Source organism: Camarhynchus parvulus, chromosome 3 (assembly GCF_901933205.1).
Source record: "Camarhynchus parvulus chromosome 3, STF_HiC, whole genome shotgun sequence".
Classification (NCBI taxonomy): domain Eukaryota; kingdom Metazoa; phylum Chordata; class Aves; order Passeriformes; family Thraupidae; genus Camarhynchus; species Camarhynchus parvulus.
The window spans coordinates 5,782,877-5,799,108 of record NC_044573.1 but is presented as its reverse complement, the minus strand read 5'-3'; the positions used below and the strand labels follow the sequence as shown (position 1 = coordinate 5,799,108).

The following is a 16,232-nucleotide window of genomic DNA, read 5'->3' as shown; positions in this document are numbered from 1 at the left end:
TCCTGTGGGGAAAGTAATGCTTCATTTCCCAGCCCTTCTATGTCCAGGTTTAGCAAACTGCAAGAAAGGGACCTTCTCTTGCTTTGCTTGTCACGCTGATAATGAACCACAGCAGAGACTGGAGTGAGCACTGCAATGCCACCCCTCCTTGTCCCACAGATGCTTCACTGATCTTGTCCTCATCTGGGATGTCTGGGAGTGCACAGGCAGCAGGGCTGTACCAGGGGTGAGTGTCCAGGTGCCTGTCCTCTGCCTTAGGAGGCAGGAGCTGACCAGAGCCAGCTCCCACACTCCTCGCAAGGTGGAGCAGGGAAATGAGGTCACAGCAGAGAGGGGTTGCAGTTTTGCCATCTGCAGAAGAGTTTGTGTGAGTTTGACTTGCTGGGTAAGTGGCAGGTGTCCAAGGCACTGGGAATATTGGAGAGCCTTGTCCCTATGGGTTATGGAAGGCAAGGAGAACTTTGCTGGCAGATGATGTCTCCAGTCAGGTCTTGCCTGCACCCAGCTACAGCTGCAAACCAGTGTTGGTCATGTGCTGCCCAGATTTTGTATTGCTGAAATGTTTGTGTGTACAGAAACCCTTGTGGAGACCATTGCTGAGATGTTCTCATGTGCCAAACTGTGCAACATGGAAATGGAACAAGCTGGTGCATTCCTATTTCCTGCCATGGCTTGAGCATGGAGGAGAAGCCAAGTGGGAGATGTTATAGTGTTTAGTACTGTGGCTGCATTGTGAGTAAACCCTCTCTGTTGCAATGCACAGGAACACAGCACAGACCTGTCTCCGTGTCCTCCATGCCCTAGAGAGCCAGTTGTCCAAGAGATCACTGAGAACTCATGGATAAGCTGGAAATTAAATTGAAGCCTCTCGGGTGCTTGAGACCAGTCACCTCCACCTTCTCTTCCTAACTAGCTCGTCTCAGGTCCTGTGTGCCATTCAGCTTAGGGAGCTGCCCAGCACTGGAGAAGCCCCAGACTGATCTGTGTTACTCCTGCCAGCTAGTTGTGTTTTGCTTTAAATTCATTGCTCTTTCTTTTCAGAGACTTGTTCAGTGGGGCTTGGCTTGAAGAGGGGCTGAAACGCCATCACACATTCTGTACCTTATGACAGGAAGTGTAATTAAGCCCCCTACCTCTTAAACACACTGCCCACCTTTGAATAATCAGGGAAAGCCACCACAAGGGTTAAACACTTTATTTAGATGGCTTTGTTTGTTACGTGTGTGCTTTGCTTGTTCTGAGAATTAACAGAAGATAAGCTAAAAGTTCATTTATAAGAGTATTAAAGGATAATTATGATGGAGTAAATGCAGCAGGTCAAAAGGCATTATGATGAACAGAATCATAATATAGGGCTTGGGAAAATAAGCTAAAATGTACAATGCCTAACATCACTCACTGAATGGCACAGAAAGTGTTCCTCCTGGCAGTTTCTCTCTGCTTCTTCATTCCCACTCTAAATTAAAATACCTCCATCAGCACTCTGCTGTTTGAGCATGAATATGTCATGATAATCAATTGCAGTAACTTAAATTAAACTTTTGGGTGGGCATAAATATGTGACCTTTTAATATCAACGAAATGATAAAAAAGATTTGGTAGGAAATCTGTTTCAATCAGATTAGAGGAGAAGTGGGTAAAGCTGATTACAAGCCCACTAAACACAGTATTTGGGCAGTATTTGTTCAGAAACAATAGCGTTAATTCTACTTTAACAAGTATTATCTGGAAAATCAATAATTAATGGTAACCCATTATCAACTTGTAATTTAGCACAGAGATTAAGTTGGGGGAGAAGTGAAAGCGAGTGAGCAACCTGCTTTTACTTGACCTGTCAGGCTGATGGATTAACAAGTGACAGCAGGGCTTCATATTTTTTTAGAGGAGAGGTGGTAGAAATAAGTCAATTTGGGCTTCTTGCTGTTTGGCACCACCTTGCCCTCCTGCCTCCTCAAGCTTTGCAGAAGAGCTTCCTTCTGCAGCCAGAGGGATGACATCTTCAGTGGCACTTGGTGCTGGGATAAAGAGGGGGAACATCACCCCCGGATCCATGGGATGCAAGGAGAGAGGTGAACAGAGGAGAGGGAAGGTGCTGTTTGCAGGGGGTGTGAGCATGTGCAGCAGCATCATCTTGGCTGGGCTTCCTCCAGGGGCAATCCCCTCTTTAACCTCTTCGTGCAACTCCCAGCTTGCCGAAGTGCCCCCTACCACGCTGCCTTCCTTGACTGACAGGACTTGTAGCAACGTGTGGGAATGCATGTGAGCAGCCAGATTTTCCTCTGCCAGCTCCTCCCTTCCCCTCACCACATCAGCTCTGTTTGGGGAAACAACCTTATTTGTGGTCTGTGCGGGGCTGGGACTCAGATGTGTGTGTGTGTGTGTGGGTTGGAAGTGGTGTGCACAACTTGTCATTGCAACAGATGCCAAAGAGATGATGGTTTTGTGAAGACAGCATTCTCCAGAGGATACAGATGTCCTGATCAACGATCTGTGTGTGTGCATGATTCTCTCAGGGTGTTTCTGTGCGTGTTTGCTGAGGCCAGAGCAGGCTTTTAGGAGAGGGACATCACTTTATTTCAGGTGGACAGCAGTGAGGCAACGCTTCTGCCTCGCTGCTTGTCTGCCCATCTTCTTCTGGGCAGAGGCTCTTTCTTCCCAGAGCTGAGTTACCGACCTGCTTTTGCAGTCTGTGGGCTATAGTGGTTTATGAGAGAAAGACGGTAAAGGGAGGTGGGTTGAGGACAGTGGAAAGCAAGAAAGCCAGTGCCAGGGGGCTTGTGGAGGCCCTGGTGCAGCTGGACGTGGCTCTGCAGCCACCCACAGCTGGGATGCTCTCTGCCTTGCTCAAAGAGCACTGCTCACAGAAGACAAGCCTTTACATAGAGAAGAGGCAAGAATTCAGGAACATATCACCTCTTTTAGCAGAGTTAGAGCTGGAAACAGTGATCTCTTAGGCTGGTCTCATATTTCCCACCAAACTTGCCCTCGCTGTTGATGTGGGTGAGGAACACCACAGCAGGATGAGAAGCCCAGGAGCTGTACTTATCTCTCTGTTTCCCCTGGCTGCATCCTCTGTTTCTGGGCTGCCCTGGAGGGGCAGGGCACTGGAAGGCTGATGTCCAGGCTGGGCACAGCTGGCTCTGGGGCACAGTGTGCAGCAGGGTGGTGATGGGGGTTCCATGGCAGCCAGCAGGGCGGGATGCTCTGAGCAAAGGGAACAGATTGAAGGCAGATTGTGAGGGTGAAGTAGCACCGTGCTACACAGATAGGGAGTGGCTTCAGAAATGGCATTTAATCATTCAACATTAACACAAGACATCTGTCACCACCCTTGGCAGTGATGGTGCTACACAGCAAAACAATATGTTCTGGTGCTCCTAATCACAGGAAAAACACTACTTTTTTTGCAGAGAGTTCTTTTAGTGCCCGGCACAAATCCTTCTATTTTATTATAGCAATCCCAGCCAAATCCTCCAATAAATGGAGTTTTTATTAATGTGCAGCTGTTGAATGAGAAAAAAATAAAACTCAGAAATAAAAATGAATCCCTGAATAATCAGGCTGATCCCATGCAGTAAGAACAAACAGGCCGACCACATACTTACAGCTTTTTGGTATTATTTAAAAATATGGTCAGGGTTTTTCTTTCCCACTCTATTTTTTTTTTTACACAGACCTGATTAGATTTTGCTCAGGAAGATCCAAGCCACTTCTGTGAGCTGGAAATGCAGCAAGGAGTGAGAGGATCTAGGATGAGGGTTACACCCAGTATGTGTGCCTGGTATTTTCCCACTGCCATGGTCAGGAATTTGCTTCATGCAGGGAAGAGAGTGGAGGGGTGGCACCGTGCCCAGGGCAGCTGGGGTTTGGCTTTGCAATGAGGGACGTGCTTGCAAAAGAGAAGAGAATGTCAAAAAAAGCAGGGTGGAAAAAGATAAGTAAGAAAAGCCGCCTGGCCATCTCAGCAGAGGATGGTGTGGTTTGCTTTAACTAGCTGCAGTTTGGTGCTCTTTGAGCTTGCCAGGTGAAATGCCAGTCAAAAATGCTATTTTGCAGCTACAAATGAAGGAGGAGCGATCCCATGGTGATGTGGTGGGTGAGGCAGGTGCTGAGCTGGGGGAAAGAGCAATGCCCACCCTGCGCTTAGCCCCAGGTCCTTTCCCTGTGCACGTGTCCTGCCCTGCCAAAGCATCTGCAGGCTGTGTGTGATGAGGGGAGAGGTCTGCCAGGAACGGAACAAATCTCCTTCCTTTCTGCCCGCTCTGGCTGCCGGGAGATCTGCTCCAGCCCCGCTCCACCCACGGCCCAGCCGTGCGGCCGCACGCGCGCTGGGAGCCGGGCTAAAGCAGGTCCCAGGCTCCAGTCCAGCTGGCAACCCAGCCACCATCCAGGGCTGTTCCCTGGTGGCTCTGGCCCAGAGGAGAGTGCTGAGTGAGCAGAGATGGAGGGGAATTGCTGGAGCTGCCATTGGATGTGTGCAGGTGTATCCAGGTGGCTGAGACCTCAGAGAGCCCCATGGAGGCTCACCTGGAGTTAAACCTCCAGCAGGAGGGCAAAGCCAGCCTGGGAAGCACCCCCAGAGCCAACAGGGCTTTCATGTTATCCCAGGTTAGCTGTGGGCATTGGGACAGTGCCTGTCACCAGAGGCAGAGCCTGGGTGATGTGAGGCAGGAGGGAATGTCCTGAGCAGATAGCACCCTGCCTACGAAATGGCACGACCATCTCTGCTATTCATTCTGATTAAATTCGAGCCAAAGTAAAGCCCTAATTCTTCTGATTAAAGCTTAGAAGTTAAGCTCTTTGGACAGGATGCGCGCCTTGCCCTGTGCTCTCCTAAACCACTTTGTCCATTCCATGACAAGACACTAATAACACACTCCTGTATGTTTCTTCTCAGACACTCATGATGCCCATTCCAGAGCGTGTATGATGTGCCTGGGACATCCCACCACTTCTGCCTGAATGGTGGTATTTATATATGGCTATTTTGGAAGCAGGAAAGCAGAAGGAACTGCTCCAAGCAAAGCAGAGGTCCACGTCTGCCAGGGCTCATCCTTTATGGATTAGGTTTTTCCTAGAGGAATTGCCCTGGGAGAGATGCCCTAACCCAGGCATGGGTTGGGGCGTTACAGAAATGATGTGTTACCTCAGGTGATCTACAAGCATGGGATCAGCCTGCTGTCACTGCCCTGCAGGGAGTGGGTAAAAGGGAATTACTGTGGTGAGTTAGGGTGTCAGGGACAGGAGCAGATTTGTCACTGTCTTAGCCTCCATTTTTAGGTATTTACCCAGGGTGGCTCTGTTATGAAGCTTTACTTGAGTGCTCTGTGCCCTGCTTGTCTGCCCTGCAGGACTTTGTGAGGATGTGGGGTAGGACTGTGGATGAGGCTCACCTCTATCATGCTTGCCTTTAAGGAGAAGCTCCTGGCACCTGCTGGGAAGTGTGGCCCTGGGCAAGACCTGGGCTGCTGTGATTCCACAGGCGTTCAGCTTCATGCAGGGAATCCAGGAAACTTCTGTCTTGAACATCTGGCATGGGGAAGCTCTCCCATCCTTTCCTCCTCTGCACCACAGCCAGAGGCACAGCCTGGTATTGTTTGTCACAGATCAATGCATTTACCCATGTGGAAAAATGTCATTACCACCAGGGCTCGCCTTTTCTTTCCCCTTGAACCGCCCCTGCTGTGCTGCTGAGGGGCTGGCTAATTGCCTCTTTTCTCAGGTTGCCCCTGGGGATGGCTGCCCCACGGCCTGCCACACATCTCAGCTGCACTCTCAGGGCTTCCCCCAGCCAAAGGGGCTGCTTTGCCAAACAAATGAACACTCAGACACTGTGCAGGACCGTGGGGCTCTTTGTTACATCTCCTCCTGTGAGCTAAAGAAACAAAGGGGGAGTCACTTAAAAAGAGAGGGAAGGATGGATGATGGGCTCCCAGCCAGGAGGGGAGATGCAGGTAACCTGCTCGTCTGAGCATCCTGCTGGGATGGTCCCCAAAATGGGACTGAGGCACAGATTTCCTGCCCTGGGCAGACAAGAGCAGAGGGAAGGGAATTGCCCAGGGTCTCTGCTGTCACTGCTGTGTGCTCAGGAGTCTGGGAGTGCTTTGGCTGGGAGAGCTCTGCAGGAGCTGCAGAGGAGGCTGAGCTGGGGGATGCTGAAGGAAACTGGTGACCAGGCATCTTTTCCCTGTAGAAACTGGAAACTTTCTAGGTATCAAACAACAGGAACTAAGAGCAATTTTACTGCAATTCACTGCAATTTCCAAATAGGAAGAAAATACATCTGTTCTACTTTCAAAATCCATCATAGCCTCAAACCAAAAGGCAAGACTGCAGACAATAACCCCACAAAGGAGGAGTTTTCTGTCTCTTATTATTTTCCTTCCTCCTCTTTTTCCCAGAGTGTGACAACACCAATAATATAAATCCTTTTTGAGATGAATAAATAATTATTCATTGTCAGCAACATTCGATCTATCCATTTTGTACAGTATGTTGTTCCCTTTTGGCATCAAGGCACACCTTGACTATGTTAGAGGAATCCTTTCAAAGCAAAACCCAAGAGCTGGTAGAAAGGCTGGAAAGTCCTCTGTGCTAAAATCTGTCCTTTATTGTAGAAAAAAGTTAGTCCCACAAGAAAATTTTACAAGATTAACAACTCAGTGCTGCCAGTGTAAGAAAACAGAGGGAATGGTGTAGGAGCGACATTGGTGAGAGCAGGGCTGAGCTATAAAAGGAGAACCAGGGAGGGAAGGTCCCTACGTGTTCAAAGATGCCCTTTCTGCATCCAAAAAGAAAATTGCAGAATGCAGTGTCAGAGCACAGCAAACACATCCCTGGGTACGTGGAGGAAAGCTGGGCAGGAGCAGCTTTCCTGCAGGATCAAGTAAAATGGGTGAAGTGAGCTACGGGAACGCTATCTGTATTTCTCACACCAAATAATGTGGTTGCTTACAAAGATGAGACAGGCAAGCATGTGTGCCTTCACTCTTCTGGGACAGAGGATCCATGCACATGAATATATTTATGTTATTTTTCTCTTATTTCTATAGCTCCTTTAGATGGTCTGTTTGGGGCAACATAGCTTGGGTAAAGAGTCGTTTGCTTGTGCGATGTCTGATGGGATTTGTGAGACTGCCACATGAGTCTTCAGCTAAAAGACCCCAGGGTAGGTCTCTTAGGAGTCCAGTTGTTAATGGGGGAGAGGGAGGACACTGTGAAACTCATTAATGACTTACCTGGTCTGTCTGAAAAGAAATGGTTTCTGTTGGGAAGCCATGCTTGAAAACTTCCCTGCTCAGCTGCAGAGAGGAGACAGCTGGGAAAGCCCAGGTGCCATTTGTCACTGCAAGCCCAGGCCAGTGCTGAGAAAGGGACCTGGACCTCTTTGCAGAGCCAAAAGCTCTGAATTCACCTGCAAGGAGAGGTGTCCCACTTCAGCACCTGTCAGCACTCAGGAGAGCTGATGGGGAAAGCCGTATTGTGGGTAAGAGTGAGAGTAGCTGCCTGTGTGCTGGTGTCCCCTGCTTTAATTAGGTTAGTTTCTTTCATGGCAAGTGCTGTCATACCAAGCTGAAAAATCAATACCATATGGCACAGCACTCAGATAGCAAACTTGGAGATTAATTAAAGGAGAAGTGCTTCTGTTAGGTCTCAGAGCACAGTGCCTGTGATTAGGCATGGCTGAACTGGTTTGGGAATGCAAAGGCTGGGCAGCACCAGAGCTGAGCTGGACACTCTGCCACTCTGGGGTCAGAACAAACTGTGATTTCTTTGCTTGCTGAAATCACTGGTTAACATGTTCTCCTGGATGTTCCTGTGTCTTGCTTCCAGGCCAGGGGAGGGAGGTGCAAAGGGAAGCATTTTTCTGGAAGGCTTCTGCTTGGTGAGGTGCTGGGTATGAACATGGAGATTGTGCTGCATGGAGGCTCACTTTACTCCTGAGCTGTGAGCTGGGAAAGCCATGGGAAGCAGGAGAGGAGAGGAGAGGAGAGAGGAGAGGAGAGGAGAGGAGAGGAGAGGAGAGGAGAGGAGAGGAGAGGAGAGGAGAGGAGAGGAGAGGAGAGGAGAGGAGAGGAGAGGAGAGGAGAGGAGAGGAGAGGAGAGGAGAGGAGAGGAGAGGAGAGAGGGAGAGGAGAGGAGAGGAGAGGAGAGGAGAGGAGAGGAGAGGAGAGGAGAGGAGAGGGGAATCTGACTCCGTCTCTTGGGAAGTTTCATTTCCAGGGCACAGACCAGAGTGGGACAGTGTCTACCCCTCTTTTGGGAGTTGCTGATTTAATGAATATGGCAGCTATTGTGTGTGTTTGGGACCCTCACAGCCGTCTTCCTTCTGCCGATACTTTCTTTTCTTTTCGGCTTTAATGAGAGTTTCTCTAATTGACTTGATGATTTCTGTTTAATTAGCACATTTTGGAGGAATGATCAAAAAATAACAAGATAAAGTAATCAGACAAGCATAGTGCAAAGGAATAATAGCTCCTTTGTGGGGCTAATTGGAGTGGACAGTCCATCGGCTAGTTTGGGGCTCCTCACAGTTGGATATTCCCAGCCTAGTTGCGCCTTGTGCCCAGAGCTTCCAAACACCCACATAGACCCAGCTTTGGTAGTCATTTCAATTAGCTTTAATGAGCTGTGAATGAGCACCAAGGAGAACCGAGTCTGGCCTGACCTGTTTTGCCATTGCCCAGATTTTGCTTAAGGCTGCGGCAGCAGAGCTCGCCCAGAACCTGCATCAGGTGCCAGGCCCTGGGTAGCACCAGGCAGAGCATCTCTGGGGAGGGCTGTGTGTTCCAGCTCACACATCCTGTATAGGACAAGAGGGGGTTGCCCACGGGGATGTGAGATGGGCAGATAAATGGTACTAGAAAGCAACAAGTTTGGCAGAAGCAAGAAGGAGGGGAAGCCAAAAGCAGCAGCTGAAGGAGCAACCAGAAATTGGAGCTACTGGTGTTGTACCTGCTCCATCTGGGTTCCTTCCTGAGCACTCCGTCCCTCCTGTTCCCCTCTGGAACAAGCCCCAGGCTCCTCCCTAGGAGCAGGAACAGCACTTGCCATGGGCTACATCACCTACAGCTCCTTGGAGACACACAGGGTGAGCTCTGCTCGCTCACCAACCACCAGCCATGCTCACAGTTGATGTTGTAGGTGCAGCACCTTGCTGGCCATTTGTTTGCCCTGTGTTGGCTAGGAATTAATTAGGAGATGGGCTCCAGGCTGCTGTGACAGCTGTCTGCATGTGGCACTTCCCAGCAGTTTGATTAAATCTGTGACACTCCAGATGTGAGCGCCCTGTGCAGCGGCACATGGTTTGCTCTTAAACTCCGCTTAAACCGTGACTGCTCTTCTGGTTTTAATCAAAGGCAAATGCCTTAAGACAGAAATCTGTGCACAGGAATTAGTAGGGATGTCTCTAGGGTGTGTGGACAAGGAAAGGGACCCCCCGTGCCAAATTAGGGCTGACAACACTTGCAGTCAGCTGGGCTGGTCATGCTACAGCACTGAGCAGGTGGTGTGTGGCCAGCTGTGGCTGGGCTCAGCCTGCAAACCCTCTGCTTCACCCACATCCACTGGAGCTGCCAACAAAGCACTTCCCACAGCCTGACAGTGCAGGGAGCGCAGGTTCCCTGATTCATTTAACCTATTCACACTGCCTGCCTCTGCAAATCCATCACCCCAAAATGGTTTGGTACTTGGCCACTACAGATACCTACTCCTCACTGGCCAGGAGTGTGCACACAATCCACCACTGAGCCCTGCTGCAGCCTGAGGAAAGTCTCATTGCCTGCATTTCAAGGAGGAGGCTCGTCTGTAACTTAGAGGTGGGGATTTAGCCTTGCAAAAGGCACATGGGACTGGCTGCAACACCCCCCTCTTTGCTGCCTTCTCCCCTAGCTATGGCCTGCTTCTCAGTTCCTTTTCACCCACGTGTCAGAGACAATGCTGTCACAACAGCCGCCACTTCCCCGTGCTCCCAGCAGGATGTGGAGGAGGCAGAGGAAAAGCCCTTTTCCTTCTGTCCACGCTTATTGAGGTTCCCACCCTTGCCACATTGCCTTGTGTTGCCATCAGCTGGCTGCTCACCCTGCTGCACCTCTGGGTCACCCTGCACCTCCCTGCAGGAGGATTTCACAGGGCTGTGCCCCCCAGAGGCGGGCTGAGCTTGCCCTACACAGCAGGTGCCCAAGGGCTGTGGTGCCAGCATCATCCCTGGGGAGCAGACTCCAGCCTGCTCCTGTGCTGGTGTGCCAGGAGCTGATGCAGGTTGGAGTGTGGAGCTGGGGAGGAGGACTGGGCAGTGACTGCTGGTGCAGGTACCATGGATGGGTGTGCAGTAAGAGCTGGGCTTTTGGAGATGAGTTCTCCATCCAGCCTGGGGCACAGGAGCCTCTTCCACCCCGAGCTGCCTGAAACTGTCAGATGGTCCTTTATTATTGACCTGATTCATATCTAAACCAGGGAGGTGAAAGCTGTCTTATCCCATTACTAATCCCCTAAACCAGGCCCTTCAATACCTTCTCCTTGCTGCCCCCTCCTCATTGCTACAGCAGGTGGTTGCAGGATGAGCGCACATCCTTTGGGGCTTTCCCCCAGCCCACCGTGAAGACAGGGACTCCAAAAACCCGCCAAATGCTGGCTCTGGAGTTATCATCAGCTGACGAGGGTCTGCCAAAATGCTGCATGTGTCTGTAATCCCCTAAGGACTTCCAAGACTTGTTTCTGGGCTCTGAGTGGGACAGCTCCAGGTATCCATCCCACCACACGTGCCCTCCATCCTGTAGGTCATGGCAGGTGTCTGACACGGTGGTGGAGCAGGGGACAATCTGGGAACTGTCCCACCTGGCTGTGTCCCTCATCCTGCAAAGTGCAGCAGGGATGGGGGTGCTCCAGCATCAGCTGCAGGCAGCGCTCACCCCTGGGACATGGGACTGCACCCAGGCCGGGGTCCTGTGGCCTTGGGCTGCTCTGGTCGAGCCCCATGGAGGATCTGGCTGCTGGGGCACCTTGAGGCTGCTGGGCCGGCTGGCACAGGCACCCTGCCCATGGAGAGGGGGGGCAAACCCCAGGGAAATTAGAGCAAGGGGCGATGTTTGATGTTCTGCTCTTTAAGCGATTAATAATCTTTCGGCGTCGGAGAATCAGCTGAAAATCTTCCTTAGAAAATAATGAGCAGAGAAACATTTACTGATTAGTCTAATCCCAGCTAATCCTATCTGATGAGCATATATCAAGATATCCTTTAACTGATTTATTGTCCAAAGGACTGGTAGAGGTGCCCATCTTCACCATGGCTGGGGGAGCTGGGGGTGCAGCAGGAGTGTCCCCACAGCCCATCCCAGTGTCCTGTCCCGGGAGCAGGTGTGTCCCCGTCCCCCAGGGCACGGCCTCGCTCACCCTGGCCCTGGGCAGCAGCACCATATCCAGGCCACCTTGCCAGCATGGGGAGATTTAATCGCTATTTCCATTTCTGCATCTATCGGCTTTCTCTTGGGTTTGAGCTTTTATGTTTCATAAACTGATTAGGAGCAATTATACGTGCTTTATCCCCAAACTTTCCAAATGCCTAGGCCATATGCATATTTAAGGCTTCATCATCTCTCCCAACAGCTCAGCCTCAATGTAAACTGCTGAAATCAAGCTGATTCTGGGACAACATCAAAAATTAGGGTTTTAACCACTAATATCTGCTCGAACAGGAAATTTGTTGTGGGTGGTGGCCGGATTATGACTTCTAATTACTGTGGCAGATCCTCCCTGCCTAGCAGTGAAAGTCTCCTATTCCAGCAAAACTGCAGCAAAAGCACTTTGGAGAAGTGAAGATGCCCAAGGGGATCCCGGGGTGCTCTGTGTCTGGGCAGGGGGCAACTCTGGGTGGGGATGCTCCGAGCATCCCTTCATCCTGAGCACACGAGCACCCCGAATTGGTGCTCACACTTCCACACCTCCCAGTCCCCTCACACCCATTTGCCTTTCTTGGTGAGAAGCACGACGGCCCAGAGGGTCCCCCCCGCCAGCCCCCAGTGCCGGCCACGGCAATTATCCTAAATGAAAGTTATTGTTCTGCTAATCCTGGGAACAGCTTGCGATGGGAGATTTGGGTCTTTCTTTAATAATGCAAAGTTAATGCGGAGTCCCCTTGTAATTATCTTTATCAGAAGGACCCTCGGTTAATCTGACTGTCCAATGAAGGCCTGGATCAGGCGGCCCGTGTAAGCCGGTTGTAAATCATTTCCATCAACAGATGAAGGGAAGAGGGAAAAAAATTGCAGCCCAGGTGCAAGAATCTGGGAGCAAAAGGGAGCACGGAGGCCAGGCACCTCGAGGTGGCCCTGGCCCGGGTGACAAGACACCTGGGGTCAGGGGAGGCTCCTGCCCAGCAGCCCCTGCCTGTTCCCATCCCCATCCCTAGGGTGCTGAGCCCAGTGGGATGTCCCATCTGGGATGTGGGGCTGAAGAGCCCTGGGCTGGAATGGGGCTGCTGGGGAGTGTACTGCTGTGCAATGGAAGAGGGGATGTGGGGACACAGGGACACAGCAGGGAGTTCCTGGGAGGAAACCCGGAGAGGGAACCCAAGGGGATGTGAGACGGATTTATGGGGCGTGGAGGGGAACAGGGTGACCGGGCCGGGGCGGGACGGGCACTGAGAGGGGATCCTGGAGAGGGTCCGAGCGCAACCGCAAGGGACCGGCGGGGGGTGGTGGGGACCGAGGGGCGGGGGCCGAGGGGAACGGAGGGAGGGACGGCGAGAGGGGGCGGCGGGGGCCGGACGGTGGCCCGGGAGGGCCGGGGGAGGGGCGCGGGACCTGTGCGGGCGGGGGGGCACCGAGGCTGTTAATCCCGGGATTGGGAGCGGCCCCCCGCCGGTCTGGAGTGTGATTGGAGCCGGGACCGGCGGCGGGACGATAAAAAGGGCGGCGGGCGGTGGTGGCCAGACCAGGCGGCGGCGGCGATGCCGGGCCGGGCGGAGCCGTCGGGGGCACGCGCGGCGGCGGGGCCGGTGGCGGTGCCCGTGCCGGTGACGCCGGGCGCGGCGGCGCGGCCGGGAGGCGCGGGGCTGCGGGCCAAGGGCTTCGCCATCACCGACCTGCTGGGGCTGGAAGCCGAGCTGCAGCCGCCCCCGGCCCCCCGGCCGCCACCGCCGGTGGCTACGAGGGCGGCGGGGCGCTGGGGCTGGGGCTGGGGCTGCTGTGCAGCCTGGGCGCGCCGGGCGCCCCGTGCCTGCTGCCCGCCCCGCTGCCGCTCCTGCCCGCCCGCGGCCCCCGCCCGCCGCCAGGGCCGCCTCCCGCCGGCCGCCGCCACAAGGAGAACATCTCCGGTGAGCGGGGTCGGGGTCGAGGGTGGCCGCGCACGGGGACCCCCGTCCCGAGCCGCTGCCGGGGCTGCCGCGTCGTCCCGCCGGTGCGGCTCCCGTGCCGCCCGTCCCGCCGGGATGCCGAGCATTTCACCTTTCACCCTCCGGCAATGCGGGCTCCCACCCCCTGCCCCGGGATGGCATCACCGGTGCGGGCTCAGCTGGGGGAGGGAACCCCTCCGAGCCCCGGGCCCGCTCCCCGCGGGCGGCTGGAACCGTGCTTGGGGAGCTGCGTTCGGGTGCCCCGCTCTCGACGGGAACGTGACTCTTCCCCTCCCGCATGCTGCTGCCAGATGAGGACAGCCTGTCTGGGGACGCCAGCGAGCTGAAGATGTCCAGCTCCCAGATCAAGAGGAAGAAACGCCGGCACAGGTAGCTCCCGGGAGCCAGGCTGTGTCCCCGTTCTCACCTCCTCGCTGCTGCCACCATCCTCTCGCTGTTCCTCTTCTCCCCAGGCTGCGGCGGTCGGTCCCCCCACAAGGGGGATAAAGGGAGGAAAAGGAGGAAAGAGGAGGGCTGCAGCTGGGGTGGGGGGAGGATTTTCCGCAAGAAAACCTCAGTGTGGGGGGGCTGCCAGCCTCGCTCTTTGCCCAAGGGTCCGGACGGTGTGACAGGATGCTCTCTCCTCTCGGCAGGACCGTATTCACAGCTCACCAGCTGGAGGAGCTGGAGAAGGCTTTCAATGAAGCGCACTACCCCGATGTCTATGCCCGGGAGATGCTGGCTGTGAAGACGGAGCTGCCGGAGGACAGGATACAGGTAGGTGGCTGCAGCGATCCTCTCGCTTCCGAGGAGTCTGCGGGCTGCCAGCCCCCGGCCGTCTCCTCTGCTCTGTGGCAGTGGGTGCAGGTGGTGGGAGCGTGGCGGCACCGAAGCGCTGCAGGGCGCCTGGGGGGAGGCTCAGCTTCTGCCTGCTGGCATCGAACAGCCTCCCAATGGACATGCAGAACCAGGGCACCGAGCTGGCCCCAGCACTTGCTCTTTGCTGGCAACTTGGCTCTGTCCTCCCACTCAGGCAGGAGCCGGGAGCAATTTGGAGCTGCTGGGCCAAGCTGTGACACAGGAGCTTGCTCACTAGCTTGCCCCTTTGAGGGACACGTGGCATTTTAGGGCCTGATCCTGCTCCCCTATGGAACAGCTCAGTGGCTTAACAATGAGGTGGTGGTCTGGGCAGCAGCCTGGTTATATCTACTGCCTTGAACCTTCAAATAGAGGAGTGGGGTGGGAAGAGGGACCTGAGCACCTTCTGTTGTCATTGGTCCCTGCATTCATTGGTCCCTGCATTATGGAGCCCTTTTTCTGGAGAGGTTGGTGCTTTGTGGATCAGGCAGGGAGGCCCTGCGGGCAGGCGGAGCAGCGTCGGGTGACTTTGGCTGGGATCACCCTCCTGTGTCACCATCAGCCTGATGTTAACATGTGCTCCCTCTCCCTCCCTTCCTCCCCTCTCTGACACCCACGTGTGTGCCCTCCCTCACACCCCTCCCCACACGGTGTCTGCACACCCAACCCTGCACGCACCCCCATGGCTGACCTTGCCCTGGATGCGCATTCCCCGTTCCCCACGGGACACACACCGGCCTGTGGGGGCTGTCTCCTCCCCAACCCCACCCCTCCGTGCTCTCCTGGCTGTTACCCCTGAAGGTTTGGTTTCAGAACCGAAGAGCCAAGTGGCGGAAGCGGGAGAAGTGCTGGGGCCGGAGCAGCGTGATGGCCGAGTACGGCCTGTACGGCGCCATGGTGCGGCACTCCATCCCCCTGCCCGAGTCCATCCTCAACTCCGCCAAGAGCGGCCTGGTGGGATCCTGCGCCCCGTGGCTGCTGGGTGAGTGGGAACCTGGGGGGATCCGGGCTCAGATTCTTCTTTCATAGGGCTGCCCTTGCCCTTTTCCAGAAAGGAATGGGGCCTCCCTGGCCCTGAGCTGTACGCAGGCTGCCAAGTGCCCTCGGTTTTCCGCTTCCTCCTCGCAAAGAACAGCTAGGGAAAGGAAAACCTTTTACTGCTGTGTCAGACAGGTGCCTGCACGTGGGTGGGTATCACTCAGGCAGCATGGGAGTTGCAAGGCATCTAAGAAGTCACCACCCCCTGCTCCTAAACTGAAGATACCTCAGAGTTACCCTCTGCTCATTCCAGGTTGGAATGGGTCATTACAGCACATCTCTCTCTGTAAGCCTTCCCTGCCACAGGGAAGGTACAGACTAATTTTGCCACAAGGCATCCCCTCAGGCTACAGAGAGCAGGTGGCAGGACTCTGGATTGGGAAAGGCTGGTAGTTAGAGAGAGCTTTCCTTGGGATGTAGGCAAGAACTGTGGAAAGCAGCAGTCATTCAGGAGGTGATTGTGAGCCGTTCCAAGCAGAAATAAGCAACCAGTGTCCTTGGCTTTTCTCTCTCCCCTCTGCAAGGTATGCACAAAAAGTCCATGGAGGTAAGCAGGAAGGCAGAGAGCCAAGAGAAGCTGGCAGATGGCTGGCGAGTGGAGCAGGAGGAGGAGGAGGAACTCAAAGGGACGCAGGCCAGCTCCCAGAAGGGCTCTGAGAAGCTTGGGCCTGCAAAAGACTCGGAGGACACAGCCATCGACCTCTCCAGGACAGCCAAGCACGAGAAGAGGGGTGTGCTGAGGCAGTACATCAACGGGGACCCCCCCACGGAGCAGAAGGACAGGGACCACTGAGCCTGGGCTGACCTCGAGGAGGCCAGACCTCACAGCGTCCTGGCGAGACCATAATATTTATTGATTTATCGATATGTATATTTTTTTTCTTAAATAACAGAACTTTTATCCGAATTCAGGGCATTTTAAAAATGAGCACACACATCCCCTCGTCCCCTCACCTTCAAGCTGTTCACTTTTCTCAGCAGAGCCAGGGTGGAGGGTGGCAGAGGG

At 54.0% G+C, this 16,232-nt stretch overlaps 1 protein-coding gene across 1 annotated transcript; it reads left to right on the top strand.

The window, feature by feature from the left end:
- The first annotated feature begins 12,946 nt into the window (after positions 1-12,946).
- On the top strand, positions 12,947-16,019 carry LOC115902562 (visual system homeobox 1-like). The gene is given in 6 exon segments (XM_030946174.1): positions 12,947-13,133; positions 13,136-13,312; positions 13,642-13,720; positions 13,984-14,107; positions 14,990-15,170; positions 15,751-16,019. Coding segments are annotated over 6 exon segments (1,017 nt in total).
- The last annotated feature ends 213 nt before the right edge of the window (positions 16,020-16,232 follow it).